The sequence below is a fragment of the Malania oleifera genome, chromosome 13, assembly GCF_029873635.1.
Source record: "Malania oleifera isolate guangnan ecotype guangnan chromosome 13, ASM2987363v1, whole genome shotgun sequence".
Classification (NCBI taxonomy): Eukaryota; Viridiplantae; Streptophyta; class Magnoliopsida; order Santalales; family Ximeniaceae; genus Malania; species Malania oleifera.
In genome coordinates, this window is record NC_080429.1 from 29,428,769 (window position 1) to 29,455,207 (window position 26,439).

The window sequence follows — 26,439 nt, forward strand, 5'->3', positions numbered from 1 at the left end:
AGATAGAGTTGATTGATTTTACCTTGATTTTATGATGTTTAGATTATGAATGTTCCAAGTTGTGAAAATGACATTTGAGTAGGTGAAGATATAGCACATGCACACAATGGAGAACAATACCGCTTAATTTTTTTTATTTTTGGCAAATTGGAGGATAAATTAAGGGAGTGAAGCTTTGGGGTAGGTTGAGTATGGAAAGACTCCAAAGAAGCTTAGAAACCAATAAAATAAAGGCAAAAGGGGAAATTAGAAGAGGAGGAATTTTTTCTGATATTTTGGTGTTTAATGAAACAAACCTTTTGGTTTTCTAATCTCTTAAGACCTAAATGAAAACAAATAAGGACATTTTTGTTCAATTGGAAAGAAACTAACCTACTAAAAATGAAAATGATGCAAAAATATAAGGAAGAAGCAATGAAAGTGCCCAAGAGGAGAAGCAATGAAAGTGGCCAAGAGGCCTTATTTAAAGAAACAAAGCTCACATACCCCTTAAGAGGGATATAGAGACCATAAATAGTGTCCTTGAGGGCTCAAAGTGGGCCTAACTAAACTAGGTGTGTATACTATGAAAACCTTTTCAAATAGCAAAAGCGTTGAGAATCACAAAATCTGCCACAAATGAAAAAGCAAAATCAACAAAGATCGATCAACCGCTTGATGCTGCAAACCTAAAATTAGATTAATTTTCCACGTTCCCTCAAGTTTTCTAATTTTTAAGTGGAATACACACACTCACATAAGTTAAGTGCTACAATCATTCTTGAAAAATGTGTTTTAGGGTGTTAGATCTTTTAAATGTCAGTCAAATTAAAAAGATTCAAAAAGTTTACTTTCCTTATTCACAATGATACTTTCAAATCAAAACTTTTAAAAAACAAAAATTTTCTTTTCTTTTACCGTTTAAAAATCAAAATTAAGTGGTGACTTTGTTTTAAAATAAAATGGATAAGATAACCTAAGGATGTTTATGTTATTTTGGTTTATACAAGCCACCAAATATTGACAACCTAAACCAAATATTTAAAATTGATGTCGACAAGGCAAACACTTAAGGCCAATAGGTTGGCTTGATAAAGCATACAAATTTTAAAATAGTAGTGAGAGTTGCTTTTCAAAATGAGTAGTTTTAGAACTAAATCATTAGTGAACATCTCATTAGCTTGGTTCGATAAAAATTCCTAAACTCATTCATGTGTATAATAAAGGAATTTGGGCAAGTATATTAAAGCTCGGTCTGAGCTCAACTCGAACTAGAACTAAATCTCGATTAAATATTTAATGAACAAGTTGCTCAACTTAGTTTTACTTCATTTGTTTGCAGCCCTAAGTGTAAAGCGTAGTCAAGAGAGCTTCCCAACATACAAAATAAAGTTTAAATTTACAATAAACAAGGAAAATTTATTACAACCATATGTAAATTCACATATCCGAACCCCATGGTTTAGCAGCTTGGCCTCAATCACTTCCCTCATAAATAATCCCATAGATGAGAAAATGGAGATTCTTAAAAAGTAGATAACCAAAGAGCAAAGGATCGAAATCCTACTCATCTTATGCTACCTAAAACCAATAAAAATAATCTCACGATTTCAACTTAGTTCTAGGAACATTTTTATGATCCCCATCATCTCACTTCCAGGAAAACGCCCAAGATATCTCTTTGCAGCAGCCATCTCATTGAACTCGCAAACTGAGTTGCCACTAAAAGCTTGAAGTGATTTGTTCCTCTGCACTTCTTCAATCATGCAATCTTCACCATCCTCCACAGCTGGAAGAGGTAACGGGTTAAGGGAAGTCCCTAGAAAGAATAATGTCCCCCGCACCCACAACATCCACAAAATCCTTCAATCGACACAATGCAAAAGGAACCGCGTCAAAGCTATGATCTCTAGATTCAACAGGAGTAGAGTGGTAGCCAGTTACGCAAAGGGTGTAGTCCAAGTTTCCAGTAGATTCAGCCTGTCAGAGGAGCCTGACCAGCTGCCCTACAGCTCGGTCAACAGCTTCCAGTGCTCTGGCTTTCAAGATGCTTGCCTTATCATGACCAGCATCATCTATTGCCTGCAACAATGCTAATCAGCAAGATTACTCTTTACCAGCATGGCATAAAAATTTTAGGCCTAGAAAGGCAAAACTTAGGCCTCCAAGAAAACTACCATCAGTAATCACAAATTTTCTGCAGATGCACACCCAAAATGCGCAAGAAAATGATTCATATAACAATTTAAAATGGTGAGAGTGATTTTCACTGCAATAAAATGCCAACAAAAGAATGTCCTTCAGTTTATCTGAGATCATTTGTTCAGGGTAGTACAGCTTGACTCATGGGTAGGAAACAAATCTTCAGGTTCAATGAGTTCCAAACCAAAAGGGTATGCGTCATTAGCCACTTAATGTACTTGAGAACCTATGATTTTAATCACTCTCAAACTTCACTAGAACTTTTGAGTGTTTTGGGCACAAAAACACAGATTAAGATGTTCCTTCTCCTTTTCTTTTTCTTCTATTTTTTGGGGTCTTAAAAGTGGCTATTATCTGGAAGGAAAGGTTCTAAAGAATGAGGGATTTAGGAAAAAAAGATAAAAAAATATTCTGCAATTCATTCACCGCCTTAACATGGAGGAAACCAAAATCATAGCCATCTGATCGACCAGGTTTGTACTCATCCTCCCCTGGTACAAAAACATTGGGGCAAGAATGCAGAGGAGCTGAAAGTGCTCTAGCCATGGCAGTTGCTTTGGAAGTTAGAAGTGTGCGATAGTCCCCTAATGCTCCAGGATCTTCTAGAATATCAATGCCAAGTGACAGGCCTAGTTGAATATTTGATTATTATTTGATGCAAACATTTTACTAAAAGAGAGAATATATTTATGAACTGTGCTTTAAATTATTCCCAAGAGAATACCTTATTTATTACGACAAACTGCACACCTCCATCCATGAACAACTCCAAAGCAAATCCCCTCTTGACCTCATTTCACTGTCTCTTACACTTTTACTCTTCTTCATACTAACCTTCTTAATATTGGAGCCATTCAATTCATTTCTCCCTACCAAATCATGTAACCCTTACACAAAACTTCTCCAACTACCTCCTTCAACCCTCTAGGATAAAAAATTGGAAACTCCTAATAAGACTGGACTCCCAACTCAAAAAATCTATCAATCCAAGTAGACCTAATTGGCAGAACGCAATCAACAGAATTTCATTCTCAAAAATAAATAAATAAAAACCACCCTGCTCAAATGAGATCATACTGTGGTCAAACACTGCAAGACCTATTGTACCGACAATGCGAGTGCCCTTACCCATCTATTTCTCATCACGTTCTTCTCTATCAAAATCAGAAAACCTCCTACTCTCATCCCCTCTAGTTTCAAATCAGCAGACTGCCTTTCAATTTGTACTAATTATTGTACATTCTTCTCCATCATGCCTTTGATAAATGAATGAAGAAGAAACCAAAGGTGAATATTATTGGGCTTATGACTCAACGCAAACCTTTGACCATATCTAAGCCTCCAAAGAGGGTCAAATTGAACATCACCGGGTTAACTGTATTTCTTCACCAAAATCACCTACAAAATTAAAGGTATTTAATTATATAGAAGGTTTTTGCAGCCCCTCACCACTGCCCCCAGTGCAAGAAGAGGAAAAAAAGTCACACCAGCAGAATTGGCTTCTGTTGGTACTGTTCTGTATTACATCAGACTCGTCTTCTCTACAATTATTGTCATCTCAAACTTAATTATGCTGTACAACTGTTGTGAACTTCAAAGTTGGTCTACATTTAGCCACTATTGGATCTTTCTTGCCACAGCCACCATTTCCATAATCACCACTACTGCTGTGTTGATTACTTATATCTTGAGCCTTCAATCATGTCCTTCAATTTGTACATTTTTGTACTGCCAGTATATACAAGTGCAATTTGACTAATTAAAGTTCACTATTAGGAAAGATTTTACTGAAAGCAGATTTTCTTTTTTGCCATTATTAAAAACTTAGCTGGTGCCTTCTATTCTAACATTCTGTTGGATGCAATACTAAATGAAGTCTAAGTCTTCTATTACCAATAGATGGATAGTATTATGTCAACAAGGTTGGCTAATGAGCATGATGCAAGTAGAAGATTGAAGTTAAGAGTTCCTAGCGCTGTATGCTTTGCTTCAACAATGTCAGCCAAAGCTTCAGCTTTCAGAAGTGGGCAGTTGTCCTTCAGTGGATCTGTTCCTGAAATATTTCCACTTAATTTTGGTCCTTTGACAACAACTCCACACTGATGCTCTGTTGCATACCTGGGGAAAATGAGGTGTTTTCAGTATCCTCTATCTTATAAGTTAAAACTAAAAATTGCAAAATAAATTCAAGCTAAAGGCTTGAGTCACAAAATTTTTTTGAGAGCCAAGAATTTACACAAATTCAGTGGTTGATAATAAAAGTTTGAAACCGTTAACCAAATAAGCCTCTTGCAGAGTAAACCTCCAAGGACAGGAAAATTTTAAGGGTTACCACCTTCTGATGAACTCTTCAACATGTTGTCTAGCAAAAGATTTTTTTTTTCTTTTTAAAAAAAAAATCATGATAGGTACATTATCCACTCAATTTGCTCATGCACTCCAACCCTCATTTTTGTGCTGCTGAACTCTGAGACCCTTGCTACCCAAGTTGTCATTGATTCATGAGTCAAATGAAATCTTTAAAAAATTATGTAAGAAATGGCTTGAATGTTGAAGTCTTGACTAACACACAGTGAATACATAATGTGGAGCAAACCATGCAAAGGATGGCTTGTAAGTCCCACACACCATGATAAAATAGTTGCATTTTCCCACATTCTCAAACATGCAAAAACTGCAACAAGAGGCACCTGTACCTGGCTCTAACCTCATATTGAGGAAAGAATGGCAACAAATTCCATCCAGTGCCGCACAGAAGATGGACCCTTCTTCTTCAAAGTGTCTGTGAGCCCTCCTACTGATGACTATTCCAGTTTTCACATCAAAGGTTGCAAAGTTTGACTGGAGATCAGAGTCAAAATAAGGAAAAACCAATAACTACTAATAACCTTATAAGACTAGGAAAAAAAACAAAAAAAAAAAAGGAAGAATAATCACCAGAGAAACTCTAGTATACTTGCTGAGGTCTCAGCTTCAAAATCACTTGACATCAGACATGTTACTTTGTCATTGGTGAAGCTAACAAAATCAGATATAAGGTATATCTTCTTCTTTATATTTTTTAATACCAAAATAAATTTTATTCGTAGGAAGAGAATTTACACGAGAGAATGAGACATCTTTCTGAAAAGGGCCTGAAATTATCCAGTAAAAACAGCTAAAAATACCAAAAAATAATAAATCCTTATTCCAAAATGTTCCTCTATTTCTATGTAACTCCCAGAAACTAATTCCTCTGAAAAAAGCCCCAAACCAGTGCACCACAATGAGGCCAAATAGCTGAATTTTTTCCCAAACCAACACCCCATTTAATTTCTTCCCGTTGAATATCCTTGCAATACCAACCATAGCCCCCATAAAACTGTGACTATTCCACACTTCCATAGGATTTGCTTGTCCTTTCTCCCACCAAAGCCTTTGAAAGAAATAGCTAGCAATTTACCAACCGAAGAAGGGCAAACCCAGCTCTCCAGAAATACCAAAAAAACATACTCCAAATCCTCCAAGAAAATTCACAATGCAAAAGAAGATGAGAAGCCGTCTCAGAATTTTTTTCAGAGTACACATACATCAGGAGATAGCCTTCAAAGGTCTCCTAATTTGGAGCAAGTTATTAGTATTAATTTGTAATAAGGTATATCTTACATAATGAATATAACATACAACCTTGAGAGGGTGGGGGCATGTTACATGTTTAGGTGAGAATCACAAAACGCCTTTCCCCATACATGATACTTCTTTCCCTAGAAAAGATACAGAAGAGTTTAAAATAACGTGGTTTAAAATAAATAAATAAATGAAAAGCAATACAACTGGATTAAGAGATACCATGTTGATAAAATTCATATATCACAATTTATGTCATAAACTTCTGGAGTTAACTATAATATACCACAGGATTAAAAGATTTTTGTCATGCTAATTTATTTACTAGAAGCAATGATAATAAAGTAAGAAAATGTCACAAAAGGAGGCTGAAAAAAGAAAAACAAAAAAAGGGGGGCCAAACAAGCACCTTAAATGCAATATAAAAGCCAAAACTCGGCAAGGACACATCACCCAGCTCATCTATCAGCACAAAAGCCACTCTTTTCTTCAGCTGCTCAGGATTCCCCATGGTTTTATCTTATGCTATAATTACCTTCCCCACCTCTCTAACAGTGAAGGGCGCACAGAGAAAGCACATGAAATTTTGTGAAAGATAAGTTACTCAGGAGGAGTCACCTCAATCACTGCAAGATCAAGTATGGCTTGATCACAATAACACAAAGTGAAAACTATGAGGACGTTCAGGCCTATTTGAGACAAAGCTGAGTTTCAAACCAATAGATTCGACTATGAAAATCCAAATATTTTGAAGTCATACATGTATAAATCTCATACATCAAAGAGGAAATTACATCAATTATTTGAAGCATCAATTCGCAAATCAGACAGCGGAGAGCCAAATCACAAATAACTAATAAATTGAAAATTTTCAAAGAGCGGAGTCAATCTTCGATATCTACGAATTCACTTACTCCTTCTTACCATCCTCATTGCTCACTGATTTCAGATGATCAACTCATCGTACAAATTTCGAGTCTCTTGACAAATCTTCAAAAGATGAGATTTTCAAAATCGAAGGATAAGAGTAAGCAAATGCACCCAAGAGAGAGAATCGAAAAAAACAGAATATGGTTGGAATCAAATTTCAAGCATCTTAAAGAGAATAACAGAATCGAACACTTCTAAAAAAGTTATTTTTTTTGGTTGTTAAAAAAAAAAAAAAAAAAGGGATATTCGTCAAAAACTCAAAAGAGTTGCAGTAACTTACCTTTGAGATGCATGCGATGATCCGAAGGGGAAAAATGACAAGGTAAACTATAAGACGCGTCAGATGTGATCCTTTCCTTTGCAATACACTCATATCAGTTTATAAATAAAGTTCCCTTACGAGGTTTTCCCCCAAATCCCAACCAACTTAACATTTGTATTCAAATTTTGAATTCAGCCTTGCTGCCCAAAATGAAACAATCGACGGTTTCTTCAACGGAAAAATACTGAGAACAAGAAATCTAGAATTCAGACAAATCGCCGACGATATAGAGAAATTGTCGATGGTTTCCCCCAGATTGCTAATTCTAACTATGTTTCTCCTCCTTGTATATGTCACCTACTCAAGAAATGAGCAAGTCCAAGTAATTCTTGAACTTTTCAGTAGTAACTAGTTTTGTCAAGATGTCTGCTGCGTTCTCAGATGTGTGAACTTTCTCAAGTACAAGTTCACCTGAAGAGATCAATTTTTGGACCCTATGGAACCTTACATTAATATGCTTGGTTATAGCATGGTACACTTGATTCTTCGCCAAGTAGATGACACTCTGACTGTCACAATGCAGCACAAATCCACCTTGGTGTATACCCAACTCCTTGACTAAATCAGTAAACCATAATGCTTCCTTTGCAGTTTCGGCAATTGCCATATATTCAGATTCAGTTGTAGACAATGCCACCAAGGATTGAACCATGGACCTTTAACATATAGGTCCTCCCACAAGGTTGAATACATAACCCGTTGCAGACCTTCTATCATCCATATCCCTTACATAATCAGCATCAACAAACCCCACAACTAATGGACTATCCTGTTGCTTGCTAAACATTATGCCATAACTAGAAGTACCCCGTAAGTATCTGAAAATCCATTTGACGGCTTCCCAATACTGTCTACCCGGATTAGAGAGAAACTTACTTACCACACTTACTGCATGTGCTAAGTTTGGTCTTATACACACCATGACATACATTAAACTCCCCACAATGCTAACATAGGGGACCTTTGACCTATCACAAATATCTTCATCCATACTTGGGCATTCAGCAGTAGACAATTTAAAGTGACTTGCTAGAGGTGTACATGTCAATTTAGCATCAACCATGCTGAACCTTTCCAACATCTTCTCCACATAACCATCCTGAGACAACCACAACCTCCTTGCAGTTCTGTCCCGGAGAATCTCCATCTCAAATATCTTCTTGGCTAGACCAAGATCCTTCATGTTAAACTCTTTATGCAACAGATCCTTTCACTGATTTACCTTAGTTAAGTCCTTCACAGCTATTAACATGTCATCGATATACAACAATAAGAAAATAAGAGAATCGTTATCAAGGTCTTTCATATATACACAACAGTCATACTCACACCTCCTATAGCCTATCCTAATCATATATGAATCAAATTTTTTGTATTATTGCCTTTGAGACTGTTTCAGCCCCGTAAAGAGACTTCTTCAACTTGCAAACTAAGTGCTCTTGCCTGGGTTCATTGGATCCCTTTGGCTGTACCATGAAAATTTGTTCCTCCAAGTAACTATGAAGAAATGTCATCTTCACGTCCATTTGTTCCAAATGTAGATCATAATGAGCCACTAACCCCAACATTATCCCGATGGAAGTGTGTCAGACCACAAGTGAAAAGATTTCATCATAATCTATTCCCTTTTTTCTGTGAGTACCCTTTTGCCACTAACCTTGCCTTGAATTTCTCTCATTCCTTTTCTGAAATTGCTTCCTTCTTCCTATAAACCCATTTACAGCCTATCACCCTCCTTTTATTTGGAAGTTCCACCAATTCTCAAATTTGACTCTTATGCGGCGACTCCATTTCCTCAATCATAGCACCCATCCACTTACTTTTCTCCTAACCGTACACTGCCTCTTGAAAAGTAGTTGGATCATTACAACTAGTAATGAAAGCATAAGATACCAACTCTTCCAAATCATACCCTTGGTGGTGGTCTAAAAGTGTGTCTAGATGTCCGTTTAAGAACATTGCTGATGTGTTCCTAAAATATACTATTTTAGGCCCCCATTTACCTATGCGATGTTCTTATTTACTTTGCAATTATCCCTTCTTATCATTGTTCAGAGTTACACGTGGTATGTTTCATGTTTCAAGAAATTGGAGCTTAAATCAAGAAGTTAAGCAGTGCAAGGAGTCACTGAAGCAGCTTGGAAGCACAAGGCTCAACCAAGTGCTCCACTTGGTCTCCAAGGCATTGATTTAGCTACATCAGCATGACCCTAATCGATCATGTGGTGCGACCAAGCAGTCACAAGGGGCGACCAGGTCCAGTTAGAAGACTCCAAAGTGTTGATTAACAAGAAGATTCATAAAATGCCTTGACCAGGGTGCGACCAAGAGACCTTGGACATGCAACCTGGTCAATGATGCCATCAGTTCAACAAAGCATGAATTGAAGATTTTCCAGAATGTCTCAACCAGGGCACAACCAAGAGAATTTAGGGTGCGATCAAGTCGACTGCTATTGAGTTCAAAAATTTGTTGCGCGAGATTTTTGAAGAATGTTTCCTGATTTGAATTTCTGTGCGTGTAAACCCTAATGTGTATAAAATCAAACTTCGAACAAATGATTAGGGTTCCCCTTTGGTTCCTCTTTGGTTCCTTGAGTCCCTCGACCCGTTGGGTGCCATTTAGATTAGTTTTCTTTTACTTGTCCATTTACATTGCTTTGTTTAATTTCAAGTTGCAAGTTCAATTGTGTTTCAATTTGGAATTTCAATAAAAGCCATGCTTTCAATTTCGTTCTTCATTACCTTGTCTTTATGTTTAATTTCATGCACCATGAGTAGCTAATTTCTTTGGTTCTAGTTATGATGAAACTCTAGGTAAGAACAGCATAGCTAGGATTCAGTCAGTTGTGCATAATAGGGTACAATTGTTAAAAACGAATCCGTGTTCGCTAGAAAGGGTATACCGCATTCTCTCGATCATGCTCCAGATGGACTATGCTATGCTACTCGAGCGGATTGCTTGACCATTGAAACCCTAGTATGGATAATTGACCGAACATAGTCATCGCGTATCAACTAGGGTGGAGCTTTTCCATACAAACTTTAATTCAATTTAATTGCTTTCGTAGTTTAATAGAAAACCCCAAAATCAATCTTTTTCTCCTTAAACCACTGCACTAAGTCCCTGAAATCGACACCCGACTTACTCATTGTCCTACTGAACTTGGGATTAGTTAGGTTTATAAATATTATCTTTAGTAGTTAAGGACCCAAGCCTTGGCGAGTCTACCAAATTTTGGCGTCATTACCGAGGACTTAGTTACGGTAGTGAGCCAAATCTTAGTGTAGTTTACAACATGATTTTTTTTTTCTTTTGTTTTTATTTTTGATTGCTATTTGAAGGCTTGATTTTCTGTGCTAAAGAGTTGTATGCAGGGTTTGAGATCTCTGGATCCCGAATTAGAACTTATAAACCTTGAGATTAAGAGAGCCCGTAGGTCGGTTAGGAAATCTACTTCTAGTCCAAAGTAAGCCAAGCCCACATAACCTAAAATCATGGTCGAACGCTAACTGGTTCCTGCTTTCCATAATCAAAACCAAAACCTAGAACCTCTTGCTCCTTGTCGACCTACAGCGGAGGAGCAACCTCTCGCCATCTTGCATCTGGTTCCCGGATGTCGAGGCGGCACAATTTGAAATCAAGATTTCCACCATCTCGATGCTTTCCAATTTCTTTGGGAATTTAATTGAAAGACAATATAAGTTTCTGGATGAGTTCCTTGGAATTTGCTCCACCATCCGCATACCCAACTTTGATGATAATACCCTCCGCCTTAGACTATCTATGTTCTCTCTAAAGAACAAAATCAAATATTGGCTGAATTCTTTAGAGCCGAACTCGGTGACCACCTGGGCCACCATGCAGCACAAATTCCTTAAAAAGTACTTTCTCATCGAGAAGACTAACCAGCTTAGGAAGGCTATCACTAGTTTCTCATAGATAGATGGTGAGCAATTTTTCAAGACATGGGAGCGTTTTAGGGACTTTTTGCGTAAATGCCCACATCCTCAAGTCCCTAGGTAGCAATTAGTTCAAACATTTTATGAGGGGTTAGCTGAGCGTGATAGATCCATGGTCAATGCATTATGTGGAGGTACTTTCCTCCCAAAACATGAGAATGAGGCTTGGACTCTCTTTGAGACCCTCGCCAAGAATTCTCAGCAACACATTGTTGCTGCTCGTAGACCTTTCCAACCTTCTCCTTCCCATTCTAAGGGCGTCTACGAGTTAGCAGCCGTTCATGACCTTACACCCACTCTACACACCATTGTTAAAAAACATGATCAGGTCTTGTCCTTAGGACAACCGCCTCAGCTGGTGGTGTGTAGGAAGTTAAATCCACCCATAATTGGTATGACATGTCGGCCAATGATCCATACTCCAATAAGTACAATCCTGGGTGGAGTAGACATCCTAACTTCTCCTAGAGGCCATAAGCTCCAGGTTTTCTAGCCCGAAGATCTCAACAATCACCAAATGCCCCGCCTCCTCGACCATTTCAAAATTCCAATAAGCCAAATCCTAACATTCTTGCACCTATGTCAACCAACTTATCAATCAACACCTCCTCAGCAGCGATCGCTCTTTTCAGGAGACAGTGTTAAAAGCCATTAAAGGTATCGAGGCTGATTGTCAGGTTGATCTAAAATTACTCCATTCTCACTCTCAGTCCATAGCAAAGCTAGAGGCCACCATGGGCCAACTAGCTACATCTTTGAGTAGGCAAGATAAGGGTAAGTTGTCGAGTTAGCCCCTCGTTAACCCAAAAGGCCAATACAGGGTAGAGAGTGAGTCGGCTACTAGTCATTTGACATATCATAAGCAAGCTCAAGTCGTGACCACTCTTAGGAGTGGCAGGGAGGTAGACAATAAGGTAGGGGAAAAGTTGGACTAGGGTAAGGGTAAGGAGAAGATTATGGTAGAGCCTACTGTTGAACCATTCAACCCTTATTCCTCCAATCTGATGAGTAATCCCGAGATGCCCACCTCCTCCAATGATGAAACATTGCCCCACTATGTCCCTACAGTGCCATATCCTGCAGTTCTTCAGTTGAACTCCAAGTCTAAGAAGGAAGCAAATGTAGAGTCCACAATGGGCACATTTAAGCAAGTTAAGGTCAATCTTCCTCTCTTAGATGTCATTAAGCAAATCCCTGCTTATGCTAAATTCCTCAAGGATCTATGTACCCAAAAGCGCAAATCTAGAGTGCATATGAACAAAAGAGTCAGGTTAACCGAGAATGTGAGCTCCATTCTTCTAAGTCATATTCCCCCAAAACTTAAGGACCCTAGCGTTGCCACTATCTCATGTGTAATAGGTGATTACACCATCGATAGGGCCTTTTAAGATATGGGAGTGGGTACGAACCTACTTCCCTACTCAATCTACTAGTAATTTGGTCTAAAAGAGCTTAAGCCTACCCCGATCACCTTGAGTTTCGTTGACCGATCCGTGAAAAGGCCCTGAGGTTTTGTTGAGGATGTCCAAGTAAGGTCGATAGGTTTTGTTATCTAGTTGATTTCGTTGTCTTAAACATGGAACCTACCGACTTGGCTAAAGATCCGATCCATATCCTTCCAGGTCGACCATTCTTAGCTACAGCCAATGCTTTTATCTAGTGTCAGATCAACATCATGGACGTCTCCTTTGGCAATATAAAGCTTCGGCTGAGTGTATTTCACGCCTCCCAACACTCATCTTATGACGTCCAATGTGTGGACGTGAATATGATTGACGAATGTGTTAAGGAAGTTGCCCCATCAATTCTTTTGAAGGATCCCCTTGAAGCTATGCTATAGCTTGATCGCCCCTCATTATTAGGTCTAGAGGACCCGTATGAGCATATCTCTGTTGTTTATGAGTCAGCCTCTAGCCTAAAGAGTATGCTTTGGACTTGTGAGAAGAGGGTTAGTGAGGACGTTAAGGAGGAAATTCCTATTATCTAACCCAAGTGAGTTCAATATGAGCATTCAAGCTTGGCTTGTTTGACTTAATAAACGAGTTGGAGCGAGCCATTATCAAGTTGAGTACCAAGTAGCTCGCTCATAAGTGGTTTGACTCATTTGTAGCTCTAGTCATCAAATAAACCAAAACTACAAAAAATAAAATTTGAACTCTAAAGAAAATTATAGAAATTAAACTCATTGCATCAGAAAATCATTCGTGTAAATTAGAAATTATAAAAAATTAATAAATAACTAAAAAATAAAACAAAAACAAAAGTGTCAATTTATAATACGGGTATGGACTCTTGTGTTTGATCCCTTGTCTTTGGTCACTCATTACTTTTAAAAAATGAGTTTCAGAAAAATGAATAGGAAAGAGAACTAAAAAATGAGTTTCAGTTTTTAGATAAAGAACAGTCGATATACAAAGCAGTCCCAGTTCAATTGTTCTTAGAGCCTGTATGAGACTGCCTGCACTGATACAGATGAACTTTTCTCTCTTAGTGAATTTCTTGAGAAAGAAAAGAAAATGAACAACTTTTGCTAGCCTCAATTTTCCCGCTTCCCAAACAAATTGAATGATGAATAAATCACTACATGAGTCACTCGGCCATATGTTTTTGGGTACACAAGACTCGAGAGGGAAGCCCTTTGAAGTCTAACGGGGGAGGTTGGGATTAATAGGCGGACACACCAAAGGTGGTATCACTTCCTACCTGAAACAAATATAACAATAGTAGAGTCTTTCTGAGTTGATTGTCAATAATCTTTGTCTAGTGTTACATCCTTGTTGAATTTAAAGTAGTGTCAAGAACCTTAATTTATTTTTTACTAAAATTTCATATGTTCTCTAAAAGGTGGTTACTTTCAGTTTTTAGACTAAAACAATCAATATATGAAGTAGTCCTAGTATTATTCTTAGGGCATGTGCGACTGTCTGCACTGATACAAATGAAGCATTGCCTTGCAGTGAATTTCTCAAGGAAGAAAAGAAAATGAATTAACTTTTGCTAGCCTCAATTTTTTTTGCTTCTCAAATAAACTAAAAGATGGATAAATCACCAGATGAGTCACTTGGCCATCTCTTTTTGGGTACACGAGACTGAGAGAGAAACCCTGTGAAACCTAATGGGGGATGTTGGGATTTAAGAGGTGGACACATTAGAGAATGTGTCACTTTGTACCCGAAATACACATCCTTCCAAAATCATATGAAAACGTGCATCCGCTATTAGTCTTTTTAAAAATAGTATAGGTGTATTTTTTGTGTGTATATAACAACAGTAAAGTCTTTCCGAGTTCACTGTCAAATGACATTGGTTATGAGTGTTATATCCTGGTTGAATTTAAAGCAGTGTGAAGAACTTTGATTTTTCTTTTTTTGGCAAAAACTTTATATGTTCTCCAAAGGATGTTACTTTGTGGTATCAATATTTCAAAACATTGGGGCATAATTGTGAATATGGGTTATAAGTATCCAAATTCTAAAATGGCTTTCTTCAACTGCTCGAGGAAGAAGAGGTCACAGACCAGGCAGGATGAATCTTTATCCGTAGCTGAGAAAATTGCAGAGTGAAAGAAGTACAACGATCAACTTGATTCTTCTAATGATAAGGGAAAGCCAGTCTGCGAATCCCTGCTAAAGGGTCAAAAAAGGGGTGCATGAGAGGTAAAGGTGGACCGAAGAACTCGCATTGTAGTTACAGAGGTGTAAGGCAGAGGACATCAGGTAAGTGGGTTGCAGAGATTCGAGCGCCAAACAGGGGTAGAAGATTTTGGCTTGGTACATTCCCAACATCACTCAAAGCTGCGATGGCCTATGATGAGCCTGCAAGGGCCATGTACGGTCCTGTAGCTTGGCTAAATTTTTCCAATAATACTTCAATGAAGGACAATTCTTACTGGGCAACTACATCAAGCTATGATTCTAATATGACATGCGGCTCGTCAAACATATCAACTACTGAGGATTCAAAAGTGAATCTCGTTTCACTGAAGAACAAGCTTGAAGATGAGATGGGTGAATCACAAGTTCATGTAATACCATCTACAAGCTCACAAATGACTTTAGTTGAGCCAGAAGCCAAGGACAGGGCTGTGGGCATGGATTTTGATATTGGTGGACTAGATTTTTCTTGTGGGATTACTCTAAGGAAAAGTTGTTCGATGTTGATTATTTATTTAGTACTATGGATCCTAGTTACCTATGCAACTCAGCAATGGGATGTAATTTGAGCTATAATGCTGAACAATCAACAAACTCTCAATAGAATCAATTGCAGACTAAAAAACCATCAGATTTTTTATTCTAGTTGCAAATTCCATATGTGAAATTGATTGGGTGTCCTTGGCTTCTGGCTCAACTGAAGTCATTTGTGAGCTAGTAGATGGTATTGCATGAACTTGTGATTCACCCATCCAATCTTCAAGCATGTTCTTCAATGAAATGAGATTCACTTTTGAATCCTCAATAGCTGATATGTCTGACGAGCCGCATGTCATATTAGAACCACAGCTTGATGTAATTGCCGAGTAAGAATTGTCCTTCACTAAAGCATTATTAAAAAAATTTAGCCGGGCTACAAGGACCGTACATGGTCCTTGTAGCCTTGTCATATGCTATCGTAGCTTCAAGTGATGTTGGGAATGTATCAAGCCAAAGTCTTCTACCCTTGATTGCCACTCGAATCTCTACAACCCACTTACTTGATGTCCTCTGCCTTCCACCTCTATAACTACAATGCGAGTTCTCTAGCCCACCTTTACCTCTCATGCACTCCTTTTTTGACCATTTAGCAGGGATTCTGCTAACCGGCTTTCCCTCATCATTAGAAGAATCAAGTTGATCATTGTACTTCTTCCACTCTGTAATCTTCTCAGCTACGGATAAAGATCCATCCCGCCTGGCCCGTGACCTCTTCTTCCTCGAGCAGTTGAAGAAAGCCATTTTAGAATTTGGATACTTATAACCCATACTCACAATTATGCCCCAATGTTTTGAAATATTGATACCACAAAGTAACATCCTTTAGAGAACATATAAAGTTTTTGCCAAAAAAAGGAAAATCAAAGTTCTTCACACTGCTTTAAATTCAACCAGGATATAACACTCATAACCAATGTCATTTGACAGTGAACTCGGAAAGACATTACTGTTGTTATATACACACAAAAAATACACCTATACTATTTTTAAAAAGACTAACAACGGATGCACGTTTTCATATGATTTTGGAAGGATGTGTATTTTGGGTACGAAGTGACACATTCTCTAATGTGTCCACCTTTTAAATCCTAACATCCCCCATTAGGTTTCACAGGGTTTCTCTCTCAGTCTCGTGTACCCAAAAAGAGATGGCCGAGTGACTCATCTGGTGATTTATCCATCTTTCAGTCTATTTGGGAAGCAAAAAAAATTGAGGCTAGCAAAAGTTAATTCATTTTCTTTTCTTCCTCGAGAAATTCACTGCAAGGCAATGCTTCATCTGTATCAGTGCAGACAGTCGCACATGCCCTAAGAATAATACTAGGACTACTTCATATATTGATTGTTTTAGTCTGAAAATTGAAAGTAACCACCTTTTAGAGAACATATGAAATTTTAGCAAAAAATAAATCAAGGTTCTTGACACTACTTTAAATTCAACAAGGATGTAACATTAGACAAAGACTATTGACAATCAACTCAGAAAGACTCTACTATTGTTATATTTGTTTCGGGTAGGAAGTGACACCACCTTTGGTGTGTCCGCCTATTAATCCCAACCTCCCCCATTAGACTTCAAAGGGCTTCCCTCTCGAGTCTTGTGTACCCAAAAACATATGGCCGAGTGACTAAGGTAGTGATTTATTCATCATTCAATTTGTTTGGGAAGTGCAAAAATTGAGGCTAGCAAAAGTTGTTCATTTTCTTTTCTTTCTTAAGAAATTCACTAAGAGAGAAAAGTTCATCTGTATCAGTGCAGGCAGTCTCATACAAGCTCTAAGAACAATTGAACTGGGACTATTTCGCATATCGACTATTCTTTATCTAAAAACTGAAACTCAATTTTTAGTTCTTTTTCCTATTCATTTTTCTAAAATTCATTTTTTGAAAGCAATGAGTGACCAAAGACAAGGGATCAAACACAAGAGTCCATACCCGTATTATAAATTGACACTTTTGCTTTCGTTTTAATTTTTAGTTATTTATTAATTTTTATAATTTCTAATTTACACGAACGATTTTCTAATACAATAAGTTTAATTTCTATAATTTTCTTTAGAGTTCCAAATTTTATTTTTTGTAATTCTAGTTTATTTGATGACTAGGGCTACAAATGAGTCAAGCCACTTGTGAGCGAGCTACTTGGTACTCAACTTGATAATAGCTCGCTCCAACTCGTTTATTAAGTCAAATAAGCCGAGCTTGAATGCTCATGTTGAACTCACCCAAGTTCAATAATAAGAATTTCCTCCACTACGTCCTCACTAACCCTCTTCTCACAAGTCCAAAGCCTACTCTTTAGGCTAGAGGTCGACTCATAAACAATAAAGATATACTCATTCGGGTCCTCTAGACCTAACAAGGAGGGGCGATCAAGTTGCAGCATAGCCCCAACGGAATCCCTTAAAAGAATCAATGGGGCATCCTCCTCAACACATTCGTCAATCATATTCACATCCACACATTGGACGTCATAAGATGGGTGTTAGGAGGCATGAAACACATTCAACCGGAGCTTCATGTTGCCGAAAGACACATCCAAGATCTCAGTCCGACATTGGATACAAGCATTAGCCGTAGCTAAGAATGGTCAACCTAAAAGGATAGGGATCAGATCTTTGGCCGAGTCGGTAGGTTCCAAGTCCAAGACAACGAAATCAACTAAATAATAGAACCTATCGACCTTTACTAGGACATCCTCAACAACACCCTGGAGCCTTTTCATGGATCCGTCAATGAAACTCAAGGTGACTGAGGTAGGCTTAAGCCCTTCTAGATCAAATTACTTGTAGATCGAGTAGGGAAATAGGTTCACACTCGCTCCCAAATCTAAAAAGGCCCTCTCCATGGTGTAATCGCCGATTACACATAAGATGGTGGTAGCGCCGAGATGCTTAAGTTTTGGGGGAATGTGACCTAGAAGAATGGAGCTCACATTCTCCATCAACCTGATTCTTTTGTTCATATAAACCCGAGATTTGCGCTTTTGGGTACAAAGATCCTTAAGGATTTTAGCATAAGCAGACACTTGCTTAATGACATCTAAGAGAGGAAGATTGACCTTAACTTGCTTAAATGTGTCTATCATGGACTCTACATTTGCTTCCTTCTTAGACTTGGAGTTCTACTGAAGAGCTGCAGGATATGACACTATAGGGGCATAGTGGAGCAATGTTTCATCATTGGAGGAGGTGGGCATCTTGGGATTACTCACCGAGTAAACCGCCAAGGACAAGAAAATGTTAAGGGTTACCACCTTTCGATGAACTCTTCAATATGTTGTCCAGCAAAAGATTTTTTTTCTTTTTTTCTATTTTTAAATCATGATAGGTACATTATCCACTCAATTTGTTCAGGCACTCCAACCCTTATTTTTGTGCTACTAAACTCTGAGACCCTTGCTACCCAAGTTGTCATTGATTCATGAGTCAAATGAAATCTTTAAAAAATTATGTAAAAAATGGCTTGAATGTTGAAGTCTTGACTAACACAAAGTGAATATATAATGGAGCAAACCATGCAAAGGATGGCTTGTAAGTCCCACACACCACGATAAAATAGTTGCATTTTCCCACATTCTCAAACATGCAAAAATTGCAACAAGAGGCACCTATACTTGACTCTAACCTTGTATTGAGGAAAGGATGGCAACTTCATTCCATCTAGTGCCGCACAGAAGATGGGCCCTTCTTCTTCAAAGTTTCTCTCAGCCCTCCTACTGATGACTATTCTAGTTTTCACATCAAAGGTTGCAAAGTTTGACTAGAGAATAGAGTCACAATAAGGAAAAACCAAAAACTACTAATAACATAATGAGAATAGAAAAATAAAAAGGAAGAATAATCACCGGAAAAACTCTAGTATACTTGCTGAGGTCTCAGCTTCAAAATCACTTATCAGATAGGTTACTTTGTCATTGGTGAAGCTAACAAAATCAGAAATAAGGTATATTTTTTCTTTATTTTTTTTAATACCAAAAGAAAATTTTATTCGTAGGAAGAGAATTTACACGAGAGAATGAGACATCTCCCTAAAAAGGGCCTGGAATTATCCAGTAAAAACAGCTAAAAAATACCAAAAAATAATAAATCCGTATTCCAAAATGTTCCTCTATCTCTATATAACTCCCAGAACCTACTTCCTCTGAAGAAGAAAAAAAAAAACTCAAACCAATGCACCACAATGAGGCCAAATAGCTGATTTTTTTCCCAAACCAACACCCCATTTAATTTCTTCCCATTGAATAACCTTGCAATACACCCCAACCATAGCCCCCATAAAACTGCGAATATTCCACACTTCCACAGGATTGGCTTGTCCTTTCTACTACCAAAGCCTTTGAAAGAAATAGCTAGCAATTTACCAACCAAAGAAGGGCAAACCCAGCTCTCCAGAAATACCAAAAAACATACTCCAAATCCTCCACGAAAATTCACAATGCAAAAGAAGATGAGAAGCTATCTCAGAACTTTTTTAACAGAGTACACATACGTCGGGAGAGAGCCTTCAAAGGTCTCCTAATTTGCAGCATGTTATTAGTATTAATTTGAAATAAGGTATATCTTACATAATATATATAACATACAACCTTGAGAGGGTGTGGGCATGTTACATGTTTAGGTGAGAATCACATAACGCCTTTCCACATAGATGATACGTTTTTCCCTAGAAAAGATACAGAAGAGTTTCTCTTTTTCATTTAATCCTTTTTTTGTTGGGGGGTTGGGATGGGAGAGAGAGAGAGAGAGAGAGAGAGAGCGGTTGGGAGGGTTGTGTCTAAGCAATCTATGTGGCTCAAACCATGAAAACAACTCTAGTTAAGTTATTTGTCTCATCATTCTGAATGAGGGAAGACAGTAGCAAGAAAATGCAAAATATGTTACACACAAAAAAGAAAAAATTATATGGCATAAATAACCTAAAAATTGGAATGAACCCTGATGTTTGTGTACAACACTAAAAAAATAAAAATAAATAATAAATAATAAATAACTTTTCTGCTTATATTTGTATTATGTTGTGTACTTGGTATTCCCAGTATGATCCAAGATATTATGCACAATAACATGGTTTAAAATATAAATGAAAAGCAATACAACTGGATTAAGAGATACCATGTTGATAAAATTCATATATCACAATTTATGTCATATAAACTTCTGGAGTTAGTTATAATATAACACAGGATTAAAAGATTTTCGTCGTGCAAATTTATTTACTAGAAGCAATGATAATAAAGTAAGAAAAGTTCACAAAAGGAGGATGAAAAAAGAACAATAAAAAACAAAAGGGGGCCAAAACAAGCACCTTAAATGCAATATCCCCAAGAGACATTGCCAATCCAGCACCCATGGACTCAAAAGCACCACGCCCCCAGTAATAAACTCTAGGGTCATAACCCAATAAAGAAAGGTGGGCTGTGTCACTGCCGCAAGCCAATCGCACTTCAACAGGATCCACGAGACCATTAACTCCAGCAGAAGCAATGGCATCTAAATTGGGTATCTTAGCCGCTTGCAAAGGCGTCTTGTATCCAAGCCTTGGCAAGGACACATCGCCCAGCCCATCTATCAGGACAAAAGCCACTCTTTTCTTCAGCTTCTCAGGATTCCCCATGGTTTTATCCATGCTATAATTACCTTCCCCACCTCTAACAGTGAAGGGCACACAGAGAAAGCACATAAAATTTTGTTAAAGATAAGTTACTCAGGAGTCATCACCTCAATCTCTGCAAAAACAAGTATGGTTTGATCACAATAAAACAAAGTGAAAATTATGAGGACGTTCAGGCCTATTTGAGACAAAGCCGAGCTTCAAACCAATAGATTGGCCTATGAAAATCAAAATATTTTGAAGTCATACATGTATAAATTTCATACATCAAAGAGGAAATTACATCAAGTATTTGAAGCATCATAACGTGACAGCAGAAAGCATCAATTCGTGAACCAGGCAGCGGAGAGCGAACTCGCAACTAACTAATAAATTGAAAATTTTCAAAGAGCGGACTCAATCTTCAATATCTACGAATTCACTAGCTCCTTCTTCCCATCCTCATTGCTCACTGATTTCAGATGATCAACTCATCGTACAAATTTCGAGTCTCTTGACAAATCTTCAAAAGATGAGATTTTCGGGGATGGAAGGACAAGAGTGAGCAAATGCACCCGAGAGAGAGAGAGAGAGAGAGAGAGAGAGAGAGCAGAAGATGGTTGGAATCAAATTCCAAGCATCTTAAAGAGAATAACAGAATAGAACACTTCAACAAAATTTATTTATTTTTTGGTTGAAAAAAGAAAAAAAGGGGAGATTAGTCAAAAACTCAAAAGAGCTTACTTCTGCGCAGATTGCCGATTTGCCAAAATTCGAATTAAAAAATTAAACAAATTAAAAACCCACGAATAATTAACAATGCATAATTCAGCTTTAGATCGTATTAATTAATTTATACATATATATTATATGTATGTATAGGATAAGATAATGTACCTCTTGGCCCTCTTCGGATCGACGACGGGATCGGCGGAGGAAGGGCAGCGAGCTTTTGGGTCGGCCTCGGATGAGCTGTCGACCTCTCCTGGCTCGTGTTTTGGGTGCTGGTGGTGGCACTAATCCAAGGGCGGAGGCCTCTCTTCGTTGTTGCTGTTTTGATCCGACGGTGTGGAGGGGTTGGAGGGGGACGATCCCCTCGTCGGCACGGCGACGGAGACTTCGTCAGAGAACATGGAAAGGAACTGCTCGTCGTCGAAACGGTCGAAGAGGGCGGTGGGTCCGGCAGCGGACACGACGGCCGCAGCGGTGCAGCATTCCTCGGCGGTTGCGGGGGCGGGGGCGGGGGTGGCGAAGGGGGCCTCGAGGAAGGTGATGGAGTCGTTGGCGGAACGGCGGTGGGCGCCGCGTCTGGCAGCGGAGAAAGTCTAGGAAGTCGTCGACCCAGGAGGGGGAGGGGAAAAATGACAAGGTAACCTAATTTATACAGGGTAAAGAACAGGAAGAGAAATATATATATATATAAAATTAATACAAGTATATGAATAGAAATTTGTATTGTGTAGTTTAGTGAATAAAATAATACCTAATTATGTTCTGTCTTGTTTGTAATTTGAAGAACTGTGACATAAAAAGGTATAATAAATTAGTTACAATTTAAGAGACGTAGTTAGGCATATTATTAGATTATAAAAACATACCTCTATAATATCTTCATTTTTGTATAATTAGTTTAATTATTTATTGTAATATTGTAAGTACAATTTCTTTCAATAATTAGAATATAAAAATAGAATATGATAGTGAATATTATACCTTTCAAATGACTCATCAAAATAGTATTTCGTTGAGATAGTATAACTTGTTAAACCATATTTCAAAGTTGTGTTTTATCTATTTTAACAGTAAAACTCCATTTAAAACTATAGATTTGAAATTATTTTACTTAGAGTGATTGTAAATAGGAGTTAGATGATATATGATTTTTTTCATGTCATTATCGAAATAATTTGAGAATTTTTTTTTCTCGCATATTTTGTTGAACCATTTGTTGAGATATGGTAGCATCATTTAACCAAATATCTCTCTTGCATGGAATGCCTAAATAAACCTATGATAAAATAAATTTCAAAAAAATAAGAATGATTATGTTTAAAATGTAAATATGGAATAAACAAATAAAAGGTTATATAGGTAATTGCATATGGTTGGGCTCTAACTACTTTTGTTTCTTTATATATCTTCAAGATGTGAGACATTGTATTAAGGGTTGTCCTGCATAGAATTGATAAAATATTGAGAGAATTTAATTATAAACAAATAGTGGAAACTTTGTAGTATATACAATTGTTTAAAGCAATAAAATAAATTAAATATATATCTAATTAGAAGGTGTCAACACTTCTTTATACACTATAGTTTGTGTGTAGATTCCTTCCTCTACATCTATTTTGTCTTTGTTAATCAAAATTTTAGTGGTCGACATTGATACTACTCATGACAACACTACATATAACTAATCATGGCTGAAGACATGATGTGGAAGATAAACCCTAGCATTTTCAATAGTTTGCCTCCGTGATTTGTTTTATTGTTAGAGCATAACTCATACTTATTGGAATCTGTCTCCTTATCATGGCAAATGGAATATGAACATTTTCTCTTATCTTTAAAGGAATCCTACACAAAAAAAAAAAAACTCTAGTTATGGCAAATTTGGGGTTAAAATTTTTGCATCAGCCCCATTATTAAAACAACCACGTCATATTAATCCTGCACGACTACATAGTCTAACTTTAGGATCTATGTTTCTTAACAAAATTACAGGCACACCCTTCTTTAGTCTCAATGTTTGTGGTGGCAAACCACTAAGGAATTCAAATTGATATCGATGTTATGTATCTCCTTTAACTTCATCATGTGAATGTAAAGTGTATTTATGGCTTGAGATTTGACTAATTATCTTCTCATTGATAAGATCAACTTCATCATTCAAAGTTGGTAGTAGAGCTCCTTCAACCATATATTTGCATCACTCAAATGTTTTTATAAATTTGGAAATACATTGTCAATCAATAAGTATAATGATTTGTATCCCTCCCATGGCATAGTCATTTCAGTTAGTACTTTAATCATGTTATCTCTGATTGTAGCTTTAGTACCATTCCTAACACGCATTAAAAATTATATAAAATGTCGATCCTTAATTGATCTTATATTTTGCTTCAAATGGAAGACTTTAACTACACCTAATGATGAGGAGTTGACAATTCACGCATCCAACATTTTAGCTTTTTTATCTTTTTGGACAACTAAAAGTATTTTCCTAAGATCTCCTACAAGAACCACTATCTTTTCTCCCAAATGGAAAATCAAAGTTAGTATTATCTTTCATTGTTAGATCCAAAGCTTCGAATGCACATCGATTTGCCATTGGTGTAGTGATTCCAAATATATATATATTAATTAATAATTATTAATTAAATAATATAATATATTAATATATTAATATAATATAATATATTATAATATTATAATATAATATATTAATATATAACTTTAAACCTTCCTTGAAGAATCAAGAAAGGTTATTAGGATCTAGAGAGACCCCCCCTTTTGTGTTCTCGCTACTCTCTCTCTCTCTCTCTCTCTCTCTCTCTCTCTCTCTCTCTCTCTCTCTCTCCTTAAACTCTCTTTCTCTCCTTAATTTTCTTAATAAATGTGTCCCGATTGAGGAACCAAAAATATCCCTGGGTTCCAATTTCGACCACCAATGTTTTAATCGGGGAGATTTCGTGGTTTGGGCGTCATAGGCACCACTCCTAGGATAAGGTAAGGGGAACATATTATGTCAGTTATTTTCAGAAATTTAACTAATTAAATTTTAGCATGTGATTACAAGAATAATATGTATGTTTTTCTGAGTATTTTGGCATATGGAAATGGAAATTTTGAATTTATTATATATATGTTTTGGGAAAAATTGGCTATTTGAGTTTAAGTAAAGCCCTAGAGATGATATACCATTATTTTTTTTAGCAAAAAAATATAGTTATCTGTTGATCTTATAGGTCACGCCTGGTTTTGATTATGACAAATACTCATTATGTCTGATACGCCCAAAATAATATAGCCAATGAGGGCAGGTCAACACCTGTCTCGCTCCTTTTCTGGGTCAAACATTCTGACAAGTGATCAGCTCCAATTCAATAAAGAGGAGGAGAGATCCACGCCAGCGGCTTAAATAGTCGAGTAATAGGTGCAAGCACTTTCTGACTGGGGAGCGATTCACGCCCCCGCGTAATAAATACGAACCAACCTACGGTCAACTCGAGCCCCTATAAGAAGGGATCTGGAGAAGAGGCCAAGGTAAGTCATTGAACACCATTCTACTGTTGCATTCAGCCTCTCAAAAAGCATTCCTTTTACTTAGGCATCAGAGTGATCCCCCAAAGTACACCTCGGGTCCTCCAACCCTTTATTTTCTTCCCCTTTCAGGTCAACGGAAGTCGAAGGAACATCCCTGCAAATTTTACCTTGCAACAGTTGGCGCTGTCTGTGGGAACCTGCCTTTAAGAGTCGATCATATCTTGCTCTCGACTTTCGACATTCCAGCAATGCCGACCTCACACAATTCTACCTCCATCCATTCCACGCCTGCAGAATCATCAGGTGTCAGTAGGGAGGAGTTCCTCGCTTTCCAAAAGGAAATGAAGGATATGCTCTGATTATGGGTCAAAACTGCGTAATTGGGCGCTCTAATCCGGTCTTTACGACGTATATTTTTAATTAAATGTCCAAATTTATCCAATATTTTAATAAAGTGTCATATTTATTATTCTTGAACTTTATTGCACAATTTATGAATTTTTGGTAATTTTTTATCGCAGGAAAATTCTCGAGAACCAAAACCAAACTTGTTCGTATTTCATGCATAACTTTTCCGTCCAAACTTCGATCGAGACGATTCAAATTTTTGGAGAAAGAGGAAAGGATTATCTACAACTTTTATGTTTTGAGTTTCATGAGAAACGTGCTCCAGAAGGGTCAAATTTGGCGATGAATAGAGAATAAAAAAAAAATGAAATATATATATATGGATATATGATGTGACCCGGCCATGCAAGCCGGCTCAGATCCATTTTGGTTTGGTCACTTGTCCGGGTCTAGGGCTTTAGCCCCTCTTCTTATTTAACCCCTTTTTCTCCCCTGTGTTAGACGTGCCCTGCGCACCACTATTCTCCTCTCTCCTTCTCCTTCTTCTTCTTCTTCTTCTTCTTCTTCTTCTTCTTCTTCTTCTTGTTTATTCTTTCTCTTGCACTTGCTCTTGGCCAATTCTTTTTTTATGTTCTTCTTCTCTCTATCTCTCGATCTCTCCTCCTCTCCCTTGTCTCCCTCTCTCTACTCTGAGTACCCTTGTACCCTTCTCTGCAATGTGGCCTCTTCTTCAGCTTCATCAACAATCCACAGAACACCATCACCCTGAGCTGCAGCACACTAGCGCCGGCCCCTCTACCTCTCCTTCCATCCGAGCACCAACAGTTTCTCCTCCTAGAACTGCTGAATTTTAGCCATGCTAGCACCAACCCACGAGCATAGCAGCTGCTCTCCTTTGCAGAAGCCTCCAAATAGCAGCCCCTATGCTGCTGCCATACCAGCACACACAGCCAGCCTCCTATGGCTCTGTTTCTATCTCTCTCTCTCTCTCTCTCTCTCTCTCTCTCTCTCTCTCTCTCTCTCTCTTCCTTTTCTCTTT

At 37.6% G+C, this 26,439-nt stretch overlaps 1 protein-coding gene and 1 non-coding gene across 8 annotated transcripts; both read right to left on the reverse strand.

Annotated features, from left to right (window-relative positions):
- Positions 1 to 1,359: 1,359 nt before the first annotated feature.
- On the reverse strand, positions 1,360 to 22,176 carry LOC131146003 (uncharacterized). 7 transcript variants are annotated; one of them, XR_009134208.1, is made up of 6 exons: positions 21,684 to 22,171; positions 20,502 to 20,922; positions 5,872 to 5,924; positions 5,119 to 5,776; positions 4,878 to 5,022; positions 1,360 to 2,061 (listed from the first exon to the last, which is right to left on the reverse strand). XR_009134208.1 is itself a non-coding variant. In XM_058095235.1 (3 exons), exons 2-3 carry the CDS (start codon positions 20,874 to 20,876, stop codon positions 1,963 to 1,965), a joined length of 474 nt encoding a protein of 157 aa, XP_057951218.1. In that variant the 5' UTR covers positions 20,877 to 20,922; positions 21,684 to 22,176; the 3' UTR covers positions 1,360 to 1,962. The 7 variants fall into 7 exon arrangements, 3 of the variants coding, with proteins under 3 accessions (XP_057951218.1, XP_057951219.1, XP_057951220.1); XR_009134205.1 differs by having other exon boundaries at positions 4,878 to 5,776; positions 21,684 to 22,167; XR_009134207.1 differs by having other exon boundaries at positions 5,119 to 5,924; positions 21,684 to 22,167.
- LOC131147094 (small nucleolar RNA R71) lies at positions 10,950 to 11,055 on the reverse strand. Its single transcript, XR_009134619.1, has one exon. It is a non-coding gene; the product is annotated as a small nucleolar RNA R71 (small nucleolar RNA).
- Positions 22,177 to 26,439: the final 4,263 nt, after the last annotated feature.